The 12,836-nt window shown below is 36.7% G+C and overlaps 1 protein-coding gene across 12 annotated transcripts in view; it reads right to left on the bottom strand.

Annotated features, from left to right (window-relative positions):
* Positions 1–12,836, bottom strand: part of HERC1 (HECT and RLD domain containing E3 ubiquitin protein ligase family member 1) — a 183,827-nt gene that overhangs the window by 131,782 nt on the left and 39,209 nt on the right. For all 12 annotated transcript variants that reach the window (XM_049104117.1, XM_049104126.1, XM_049104128.1 and 9 more), the window contains exons 2-3: positions 8,227–9,182; positions 3,512–3,607 (exon numbers count right to left, since the gene is read on the bottom strand). In XM_049104117.1, the coding sequence (XP_048960074.1) occupies positions 3,512–3,607; positions 8,227–9,156 (1,026 nt within the window). In that variant the 5' untranslated portion in view covers positions 9,157–9,182. The remainder of the gene's footprint in view (positions 1–3,511; positions 3,608–8,226; positions 9,183–12,836) is intronic.

Here is a 12,836-nt window from a genome sequence, read left to right on the forward strand (position 1 = left end):
GTACTAAATATAATGGTAAAGCCTACTGCCATTCATAACACTTTTTAAAAACTCACACTTCTTGACCTGCTGCCCCCACAACCCTGACAAAGGATAGGACCCAGGGTGGCCATCCCAGTTACCCTAATCAAGGAATACATTTATAGTAGAGTACCAGTCTCACTATAGCCATACCAATAATAAGTATTATGCTTCTAGTTTTTTATAAACTTAAATGGGATAAAAGCGGATGCATTATCTTCACATTTCATTATCAACAAACTAAAGGTTTTCCATTTTTTTTACCACTAACTTCTGCTCATTTATTTACTAGGGCTTAATGCATTTTTAATTGGTTTAAATTAAAACCAATTTAATTTTTAAAAATTTTTAAATACTAAAAACTATAATTTATGGAAATTTTCCTGAGATAAAAAAGATTTGAAACAATACACTGAAATTCTCACATCTCTGATAATATCAAACCAGAACGAATTATGTCTAGATATATTCAAGCAAACTACTGATGTTTAAAGAAAGATCAGCAAAAAAACACAAGCACATAATTCCTATGGGAAATAAAACCAGATTATCTTCAGACTTTGACAGCAAAAGTTCATGTCAGAGGACATGGATTAACAAAAATGGATTAACAGCAGAAGAAAAGAACATGTGAGCCAAGTATAAAGAGAAAGCAATTATTAACACATGAGAATTAAGAGAGTCTTGTTGCAATGGCCTTTACAGAGGAAAGTACTAGAAAATGAGAGCTTCAAACAATCAAAAAGAAGAAAAAGACATCAATAGAGAGATGGACTATGAGCATTAATATGTAGTTACTTATAAAACTAAATGAGGGTTAAAAGGAAGTGAATATGATGCTCTATGTATGTTTAATATAAATATAAAAAACAAGGAGAACATATTAAAAATGTAATGTTTCAGTAGTCATACAGTGATAGTATTTGCTTTATTTTAGGACTGCTGTTTGTGTGTATATGTAGTAAGTGATTAAAACAAGTAAGTAATTATGGGGTATTCTAATTCTACCATGCTTGTATCCTTGAGAATAAGTATCCTTAGTTTAGAAGAAAGAAGAGAGAAAAGTGGGCACCTGGGTGGCTCGGTCGGTTAAACATCTGTCTTTTTTTTTTTTTTTTTTAAACATCTGTCTTCAGCTCAGGTCATGATCCTGGGGTTCTGGTATAGAGCCCCGAATCAGGCCCCCTGCTCAGTGGGGAAGCCTGCTCTCCTTCTTCCTCTCCTCACTGCTTGTGAGCCCTCTCTCTCTCCTCAAAACAAATAAAATCTTAGAAGAAGACGAAGAAGAAGACGAAGACGAAGAAGAAGAAAGAGAGAGAGAGAGAGAAACGTAATACAGAAAACATTAAGTAAAAATTCTATGGCCCTGAATCTGAAAGTACTAGTATCAAATCATGAGGTATTTTAGCTTTAAACACACACACACATATACCCTAGCTCTGCCCATGACAAAAGCCTACAAACAAAATACTCAGTAGCGATGAACCTATTTAGCACCCTGATTATGATTCTGAAATACTATTTCCTGCTAAAAGTAACCAGAGGGATCCCTGGGTGGCGCAGCGGTTTGGCGCCTGCCTTTGGCCCAGGGCGCGATCCTGGAGACCCGGGATCAAATCCCACGTCGGGCTCCCGGTGCATGGAGTCTGCTTTTCCCTCTGCCTGTGTCTCTGCCTCTCTCTCTCTCTCTCTCTCTCTGTGACTATCATAAATAAATAAAAATTTAAAAAAATAAAAAAATAAATAAAAGTAACCAAAGCTTTTTGAAGACACAGCTAGCTGGTTCTAGATCTAAAGCAAGAAATGTACAAGATGAATCTGGAATAATGTGACATGTCAAAAAGCAAGAAAGCTATGAAAGATTATTAGGCCTATATCAAAAGAACTTAAGAGGGTGCCTGGATGGCTCAGCCAATTAAGTATCCAACTCATGGTTTCAGCTCAGGTAATGATCTCAGGGTTGTGGGATTGAGACCTGGGTAGGACTCCGCACTCAGCAGGGAGTTTGCTTAAGATTCTCTCTCTCCCCTCCTTCTGCCCCTGCTTGCACACACCTTTTCTCAAATAATACATATTAAAAAACAAAACAAAACAACAACAACAAAAAAAACTTAGGAACTACCCTGAAGAGACTACTATCTTAAAAGACTATTGGCCAAAAATGAAACAGTATGAGCTCCACTACAGATAGTTATTTAATGGGTTAAAACTCAAACACATTTAAGTCTATGGGTTCATAATGATATTTTTCAAATGAAATTAACTGGTCTACTTTGGAAGACAACAGATCAATTTATTAAACTGAACATTAATATATAAAATCAGTGTTAAAACTTTTAAAACCTGGATACAGACACAGTCAACCATTTATTCAGCCTTTCTTATATGAACTGAAACAGAGTAACCAAATAGTTGGTACGGGAATCATCTTTATAAAAACAATCCAATGAAGGGCATTAAGGTGCCTCAGTGGTTGAGCATCTGCCTTTGGCTCAGGTCATGATCCCAGGGTCCTGGGATCGAGTTCCACCATCAAACTCCCCGCAGGGAGCCTGCTTCTCCCTCTGCCTATGTCTCTGCCTCACTCTGTCTCTCTCATGAATGAATAATATCTTTTAAAAAGAATTCTAATGAATAAATGAAAGAGAAATGATACAATTAAACTATCACAATTTACAACCAACCACCAATGAATTAATAAATGTAGTCATTAAGCATCAAGAGTTGCTAATACCACAACATCATGTATGGTCTTGCCAAAGTGATCAAACCTAGGACCCATCAATCCTCAGGTCAAGCCTCTGAATCCACCTGTCAATTTGCAGGAAATAAATAGGACATAGTGAACTGCATTATGAGTAATCAATCAGCAAAAAGCCCAGGTTCCTGAAAACACTGAAGATAAAGAAAAAAATGGAGGGGTATCTCTGGATTGAGAGATTTGAAAGACATCTGGGTTTTGTTTTTTGTTTTTTTAAATAGGCAAGACTGCACTATAGTGTCTAGGGATACACACTTGGGTGACAGAACAATAAATGCAAGGAAGGGATTACTCTAAAAGTCAGGAGAATGGCTGCTTAGGGGAGGAAGACACAGGTTAAACTAGGACATGAAAAGACCATTTAGAGTGGGTGGTAGTTTTATCTCTTCTTTCCCTGGATACAGATTAAGAGAATATTTATTTTGTAATAACTCGTTAAGCCTGATGTTTGTTTGTATGTCTCTCTGTATCTGTTTTTATTTAATAAATTTTTAAAGTTACCTGCACATGATACAAAGTTCAAAATGAATAAAAGGGTATACATTAAAAAGTACGTCTCCTTCCCATTCCTTGTAACAGACACCCTAGCTCCATTTTTAGAGACAACCACTGATGCTTTTTTCTGCAACCTTTCCAAACACTGAATAATTATTTTTAAGGGATAAATACAAGCTATAGCACTTTAAGACAAAGTAGCTTTTCATGTAAAAGCCATGATTATTTACATACCTCTTCAAAGAGACACAAAGCTGCCTCATAGAGTGAGCACAAGCCATCAGATGTTCTGGTTGGTTCCCTCCACTGAGTCCGATCAGCAGATGAACCCTACGGTTTCAGAAGGAGAGAAACACATGTATTAAAATCACTTAAATATTCCATAAAAATATCTGAGGAATTGTTTATATGATTATGCTAAGATCAAATCCTAACATTAGGTCATGAAACCAACTTTTACACAGAAACATTACAAAGATGGAGCCATTGAATGATACAGTACATTAAGTGTTAATTCTTTAATGATTGTTTATTCAATAGTGGGCTTGACCCAGAAACAAACACAGAGGCAGAATTTTGTCAATTACATATTCTTTGGGTGGCCAATATCCAGTAAGTGAGGCCCCAGGAAATATTCTACTCTCCGGGCTTCCTTGCCCACCTGTCCATGAGGATACAAGGAAGTAGAACATAGCCAGCTTGAGTGATGACCTTTGCCAGAGCAGCAGAAAGTCTGTTCCTCCATTCTTAGTTTCAGCAAAACTAAAGTCCACAAATCAGTTCATGTAGCCACCTGACTATGCTAGAAATAATACATCTTTTACTTGTTACAGCTAAGGAATCAGAGCACCTCTCTGGGACTCTCCAGAGTAGAGCCCAAGGCTGTGATCAGAAATCATTCTGTCACCAAAAAATGACAAACCAGAAAGTGAATTTGATCTCACTGATCCTTCAAATTCCTAAATCCTTAAATCTTTAGATTATAAATGTCAAGTTCCTCCTTTGATTTAGCAACCTTCTAATTGTGATATTTTCATCCATGGCTTAATTTCAATGGATACTATACTGTAAAAATATTTATATTCTAGATAAACTGGCAGATATACCACAGAAAAGCGTATCTACTATGGAAGGGAAGTTGGCCTAGATGCCCCATAAGATCCCATCTAAGATTATATGATTTCATCAACTCAAACTATTTTAATTAACATGATTCCTAAGAAATAAAACAAATGAAAATGGTAGCTATTTAATGTATGGCCAGTTTATCAGGTACTAATCTCTGCTGCCAAATCAATTTTTCTTTTTATTTAACGTGGTGCTTCTCAAATTTTAATATGGACATAAATTATTTAGAGACTGTTAAAATACAGATTCCAATTCAGTAAATAAAGACATGGCCTAAGGTTCTGCAATTCTAACAAACACCCAGGATATACCAATGCTGCTGAGGCTCACTTTTTGAGTAGTAAGGCTACTTGCAGGTCATACCAGAAGGTGAGTGTTCAAAATTAACTAGTACCTAGACATACAAGGTGTTGCCACATACCAGCAAATACTCAGGGGTACAAACTCTTATCAATTCCATAATTAGCTGCACAGTACTTCTGAGAAAAAACCAATTGTAAAGGCCATCTCTAGTAATCACCAAATCAAAAATAGATGAGGAACAACAGCCTGTAGTATTTTCCTAGGAGCTGGTACCAGAGCCATCATAATCCCCTTCTTTATGCCTTTCTACAGTATGGAGGAAAGTGTTGAAAAGTACATGAAGTTTTCAGTGACAGTCTGATCTGAGTTTAAATCCAGGCTCCATCACTTACTGGATATGTGAGTGAAGGATAAGTCTCCTTATCCTTAGGCAGGAATAATGCTGATATTACTTAGGGCTGTTGGGAAAATTAGAGTTATGGATAAAACATGCTTAGCGCAGTTTCTAATATACAGTAAGAACTCAAAACTAGTAGCAGCAATTATTAATTTGCATCATGTACCCTGAGGAAGAAAAAACAAGAAATCTAATAAATTCTTGCTAAATTTAAAAATACCAAATGAATAACACATCCTTCAAATACTGTCACTGATTTCTATTCTTCCCAATATAGGCAATATTGTACTCCCCCATCCCCCCATCCACAGTTCCACTTTGTGTGGTTGCAGCTACCCAAGGTCAATAGCAGTCCAGAAGCAGATGTTCCTCTTTCTGACATATAGTCAGAAGGTCAATTGACTTAACATTAAGTCCCAATATCTATTCATTCACCTCATTTCATCTTTATCTCATCAGTATTTTATCATCTCACATCATCACAAGACGGTAGTGCAGTACAATAAGATATTTTGAAAGAGAAACCACATTTAAATAACTTGTATTACAGTATATTGTTATATTGTTCTATTCTATTACTGTTGTTGTTAATCTCTTATTGTGCCTAACTTAAACTTTATCATAGGGTACGTATGTATAAGAAAAACCATAGTACATAGAAGGTTTGGTACTATCTGCTGTTTCAGGCTTCTATTGGGGGGTCTTGGAATATAATCCCCAAGAGTAAGGGGGGATAATGTAATTAAGGGTGAGACTACTCTATACCCAGTCAGTAAGGATTAAAGATATCTCTAAAACCCATTCTGTACAGAATTCTTAATGAAAATAAGATAACAATAAATATACCTAGGCATTTTTAAAGAAACTAAATTTTGGAAAATATAGTACATTAAATGTATAACTTTATACACTGTTACCATAGGAATTTTGATAGTCTAAAGATAAGTGGAAATTCAAATAACATAAATTCATGGTTTTATAGGTCTTCATCTAATTACCTCCCTCTTAAGCAATTACCATCAAAAATAATGTTACACCTTTTATTTTTTTCGTATTTGTCTTTTTAAGATATTCTGACAAAGACATAAGACTGAATAGAGTACATTTCCATATATTCTTGCTATATGGTTTTTCTACTTAAAATTGGTTCAATGACTCCCCACTGCCCATAGGAACCAGTCTCAACACCCCATAGCACAAGATATAAGACCTTGCCTACTTGGCAGCTTCCCCTCATCCCATTCCACTCCATACATCCAGGGGCTTGCTTTCCTACACCTTGGCTACTTTGTGAACTCTGGTCCTCTCCTCTGAAAACCTCTCCAGCTCCCCACACTCACATGTTGTGTGCAAACACATCATGTTTGCAGGCAAACTCTTCCTACTTTTCAACTAAGCTCAGGGATCCTTCCTCCATAGGCATTTTCTGCCCTTTCCCTCCAGTTCTCCTGTGTTCCATCACCTCCTCCCTGTGGACACCTCTACTATAGCACATTATCATTAATTTGAAATGCTTGTGCATCTCTCTTTCCTTAAACTGTGAGCTGGCTGAGAGCATGGATGCTATGAAGTTCATTTACCTTTTAAACTCAGTGCCTAACTGTACTTGGCACACGGTGGTAAACAAACACCTACTGGTATCAACGACCAAAGGTGTTTTTACTGTTGTTTATTCTTTTAGAATTCAGAGATACACATTGACATTATTTCCTACCTTTTTATTTAAATATCAGTCAATGAGAATCTTGTAAACTCCCATTCAAACACAATTACTGTGTATTGTGTATCATTAGTGAAGGCTAGGAATCATACAAGTAAACAAAAATTAAGGATTGAACTCATTTTCGCTAGGCCTTATGTATTATGTTGATGGTTATGTGTCTCCCCCCTTTAACTTCTAGCTTGGGGGTAAGTTTTATCCCAGTTGTTCAATGGTAGAGAAACTTAAGGCGGGGAAGATCAGGTCAAGTTAGAGTTCAGCGTACCAGGAGAGGATATACCTATTTTCTGAATTCTCAGATAACACTGTGAAATAAAAGAAATGTGGGTTCTGGAGACCAAGAGCATCAGACTCTATCACTTACTGCAATTAGGAACAATAAACATAAAATTAAATTAATAACCATCTCTTTCCCCTAAAGTCAATCTGAGATTTAAGTAAATTCAATCTAATATAGGCCTGTGGTGACTTTAGGAGACCCAAACTAAATTAAATATACAAGATTCTTCCCCAGAGTAGATCCAGAATTCTGTGGAAAGCAATCTAGTTTTCCAGGGTGCCCTTATCACAATAAGGAACTATATTATAGGGTCTAACCATGTACACTATGGAGGCTCTGGAGGGAGAGCCCTTTTGACAAGGTGTATTTGTCCTGGAATGAAAGAGGCAATGTGGAGAGGAAACTAGAAATACAACGATAATATAAACTTATTATATTTTACCACTTTATTATAGTTTACCTATTTATTTATAAATATATTTATTTAAGGTAGGCCTTCATGGGGAAAAAATGAATCTACTTACTATTTTTTTTAAAAGATTTTATTTATTTATTCATGAGAAACAGAGAGAGAGGCAGAGACAGAGGCAGAGGGAGAACCAGGCTCCATGCAGGGAGCCCGATGTGGGACTTGATTCCGGAACAGCAGGATCACACCTTGAGCCAAAGGCAGATACTCAACCACTGGGCCACCCAGGCATCCCAAAAATGAATCAATTTAACATAAATGATAACTAAAGCCACACGGTAGTCAGAAAAAACATAGGCTTTGCAGACAGACTTGGGGTTGTCAGAATTAGTTAACATAGCATCTGCCTCATAAGTGCTTACTTGGTATGTATTTAACTTCCAATTCGTTTGCCAAATAGATATGTAAATTTAGGATAACTACTACAGTTTCTTCATCCTTAAGATAAGGATAAATAATATCTACCTCACACAGTAACATGGTAATTGAACCAGACAGTGCATAAAAAGCATCTGGTCAGTAGTAAGTACTCAACAAAAGTTAAAACTCTCTTCTTCCCTAATTCCTGGTATTAGGGAGCAGTAAATAAAAGAAATTGAAAGAAGAATGAGATGGTTTATTACAGATTAAAATACAAATTTATAGTACATACCAAAGAACGCCTCATCTGCATTAATATAGTCATAAAGCAGTCAAAGCTGATCATTCCTTCCTGGCTTGATAGTAGTTTGCTTTTCTCCATGGAATTTACAACCGCTGAAGCCCCCAAAGCCATTTCTATCCATTCAAGAAGATACCGCAAAGAGCCTCGCTGAGCTGCTAAACCAAGTAGCAACTCAGAAGCTAATCTACGACCTAAAGTGTCTGCCCCAGAATTAGGAATAGTTACTCCTTTAAGAAAGGTTGTCACTTGTGATAAGCAGTCCAAACCCATCGGAGGAATCTTGCTTTCATTTGCTAAAGATAATGGCGGCAAAGAGCTGACAACTTCAATTGCAGTATGAATAACGTCGTTGCAAAGACTAAGACCAGGTCCTGACACAGGCATCATCCAACTTTGTCTTAGAAGTGCAAATAATAAACTTAGACCAGTTCGAACACCCATTTCTATAAGTGCATCAGTGCTTGACCGGGGACGTTCACTAACAGAATGGACATCTGCTGAACCAGAGCTGCTCTCTGGAGAATGCTGCTGCTGTTTCACTTTGCCTTTGTCATGGTATTTATTAGAAAGTGCATAAAAGACACGCTGGAGCACAAGCAGTCTTTTCCGAAGCGCCCCAGCAAATGGGGAATCTGAACATACCATCTTCGCTAGTGCTAGCTGGCTGCTAAGAAGGGCATCCAAATAGTGGTCCTGCTCATCACTTGAAAGAGACTCACGTTCAAAGTCTGGCAACTGTGGTCCTTTGAGGCACAAAACTTGTTGGGGCAAAGGTACTACTTCTTTATTGCTGACCAGTTTAGAATACAAAACAGCAACTCCCTCTCTTGTAGCAATAGATTCACTGTCCTCTGTAATCCAGGAGCTGTTGAGGTGTTCAAGCCATTTCAGTTTCACTGGTGGAACCATAGTTGCCATGTCGGTTTACTCTTCAGCCATTAGTTCTATAAAGGAAGATGAAAAAGCAGTCAAAAACTTATGCAGATGATTTGCAAAATGTTTCTGAACTTCTATCTTACATTTACAATTAGCGATTTCAAACTGGTGAAACAAAGTCTGAACTGCAATTAACAGAAATGTAACCAACATTAGTAGTTTAACTTTGATAAATGTCCTATAGTTATATAATGCTAATATTAAGGAAAAATGGGTGAAGGACGCATATGGGAACTATGAACAATCTTTGTAACTTTTGCGTAAATATAAAAGTACCCCCCAAATAAAGTTTATTTTAAAAATTTGTGATGTGTACTTTTTTAAAAAAGATTTTTATTTATTTATTCATGAGAGACACAGTGAGAGAGAGAGAGAGAAAGATTGAGAGAGAGGCAGGCAGAGACACAGGCTGAGGCAGAAGCTGGCTCCCAGCAAGGAGCCTGAGGTGCGACTGATTCTGAATCCCAGGATCATGCCCTGGGCCAAAGGCAGATGCTCAACTGCTGAGCCACCCAGGCATCCTGATTTGTGTACCTTTTATCTTCAGTACATGCTGATGACCCCAAATTCATAGTTCCAACTCCAATCTTTTCTCTGAACTCCAAACTCATATATACAATTGCCCACCTGACCTACCCATATAGATATCCATACAGATACCCAAAAGGCATCTCAACATATTCAAAACTGAATTCCTAATCCATCACTACTACCACGCCCACTCAAACCTGTTCCTCCTGTAGATTTCCTCATCTCAATAAATGGCACAGCATAGGGAATATAGTGAATGGTACTATAATGGCATTGTATGGTGACAGGTGGTAGCTCCATTTGTGGTGAGCACTGCATAATGTATAGAATTATTGAATCACTGAAATTAATGAAACATTGTCAACTATACTGGAACAACCATAAATAAATAAAAGGTGTTGACCAAAAAAAATAAAAAAATAAAAAAAAATAAATGGCAACTCTATTCTTCTAGCTCCTCTGGCCAAAAACCTTGGGAGTCACCATTGACTCCTCCCTCTCTTACACTCCAAATCAGTCAGCACTATTTTCAAATACATCCAGAATCTAAACAGTTCTCACTCCCTTCATTGCTAAAACCCTGCCTCAAGCCATCATCATCATCTCTTGGATCACTGAAGAAGCCTTCTTACCAGTCTCGCTAGCTGTATGGAGGAACCAAAGTGACTCCAAAAGGGGAGAAATATTTTTGTCTATTTTGTTTACTGCTGTCTTCCAACATATAGCAAATAATCCATAAGTACTTATAGCAAATAATCCATAAGTATTTGTGTTTTTTTAATTATTTAAAAATTAAGTTCTATGGGATAAAATATTCACAAAACATATAACCCACAAAAGACTGGCATCCAAGATACATAAAGAACTCCTACAACTCAATAATAAAAAGACAATTTAATTTTTAAAATAGTCAAAAGACTGAACAAAACTTCACCAAAGATATATGAATGGCCAATAAGCACAAGTGCTCAAAATCACTATTAATCAGAAAACACACATTAAAAACACAAAGAGATACGATTACAATTCCAGAAGCATGGGTAAAATTTGTTTAAGGCTAACAGTACCAAATGTTAGCAAGTATGTAAAGGAGCCAAAACTCTCTAAAAGGAACAACGACTGAATGTTTCTTATAAAACTAAAAGTTTTCTTATGAAACTAAAACTAATCTCTACTCAATGACCCAACAATCTTTTTCCTAGGGGTTTACCCAAAAGAAAACATTTGTCCATTAAAAGGCTTAAATAAAAATATGGTTGCCCCAGAGGTGAGAGCATGATTAAACTAGGAAGGAGCATGAAGGAACTTCCTGAGGTGTTTATTATTGAATTACCCAGGTACATGCATTAATCATATTCAGTAAACATACATTTAAGATTTTTACATCTCACTGAATGTGAATTTTACCTCAATAAATACTGAACTCTAGTTGATATGCATATTGAAATAAATTTGGGGGAGGGGTAAGTATACTGATGTCTGTAGTTTATTTTGAAATACAACAAAAAATAAGTTGCATTGATATGTAATATATCTTTATATATACCCATATATATATCAATAGGTATGTGATAAAACAAAAATATTAAAAGATTAATGGTAGAATCTCAGTGGTAAGTATGTCTGTTATTTGAGGATCTTTCAACTTTGCCATATGTTTAAAATTTTCAACATAAATTATTGCAGGGGAGGTGGGGACTTAGTTTGAAGAAAGAAGTCTTAACAAATGCTACTAGAAAAACATCCTCAAATACTGAAGGACACTTTATTCTCATGATATAGGCAATCTTTAAGAAAGAATTCAAGTGATAGTAATCCTAAACTAATTAAAAGGAGTTTCCTATTTCTCAGCATGCCCTATTAAATTCTAAATATAGGGATCCCTGGGTGGCGCAGCGGTTTGGCACCTGCCTTTGGCCCAGGGCACGATCCTGGAGACCCGGGATCAAATCCCACGTCGGGCTCCCGGTGCATGGAGCCTGCTTCTCCCTCTGCCTGTGTCTCTGCCTCTCTCTCTCTCTCTCTCTCTCTGTGTGTGTGACTATCATAAAAAAAAATTTTTAATGCTAAATATAAAATCTGATTACACTTCCCTTCTAAGATTTTGATTACTATGCTTAATTATCTTCATTAGATACTCAGAAAGTATATACTTGGGAAGGAGAAAAGAACACATAAGCCTCTTCCCTCTTCATTTAGTAATTATTTATTAAACACTGTGTAGAGGAGGGAGGGGTGCCTGAGTAGCTCAGTTAGTTAAGAGTCCAACTCTTGATATTAGCTCAGGTCTTGATCTCAGGGTTGTGAGTTCAAACCCCATACTGGATATGGAGCCTACTTAAAAAAAAAAATACGGGTGCCTGGGTGACTCAGTCGGTTAAGTGTCTGTCTTCGTCTCAGATTGTGATCCAAGCATCCTGAGATCAGGTCCTGCATCCAGCTCCCTGCTCAAGAGAGAATCTGCTTCTCCCCCTCCCCCTCCCCTTCGCCACTGCTCATGCTCTCTCTCACGCGTGCTCTCTAATAAATAAAATCTTTTAAAAAGCAAAAAATAATAATAAAATACAAAGACGGGGTAATTAAGTAAGCACTACTGGAAATGCAGACAGGAGGGGAAAAAAAACAAACAGGAAGAGAGAAGCATCTTTTGGCAACGGGGTAGTGAAAGAAAAAAGAGGAAATGTTTAGGATTCTGAGAGGCAAAAGAGAACCATAAAATTGGAAACATTAGCAACACTTCATGAAAAAACTAAACTAAAACCCCTCTAAAGTACTTTGACTTTGCTATGTTGACAGAAGAGTGCCATTAAATTAAGAATATTATAAAACACCCAATGCCATGAAAATGAACAAGAGAAAAGTCCATACAGAGCTACTGTAGAAAATCAGGAGAGAAAATTTCACATATAGCTGAAAGAAATCTTCCATATAACAACAAAACAGAAGAAAATGAAAGTTAATAATCTAGACAAAACTAAACACACTGAATCATTTGAAGATACAAAAAACTTTGAGATGGAAATTTAAAAAGTAAGCAGAAACAAACCATCAAAAAAAAAAAAAAAAAAAGACCAAAAAAGAGAAAAGAAGAGAAAGGAGGGAAAGAAAGGAGAAAAGTTGACTCTATTCAA

Source organism: Canis lupus, chromosome 30, assembly GCF_003254725.2.
Source record: "Canis lupus dingo isolate Sandy chromosome 30, ASM325472v2, whole genome shotgun sequence".
Lineage (NCBI taxonomy): Eukaryota > Metazoa > Chordata > Mammalia > Carnivora > Canidae > Canis > Canis lupus.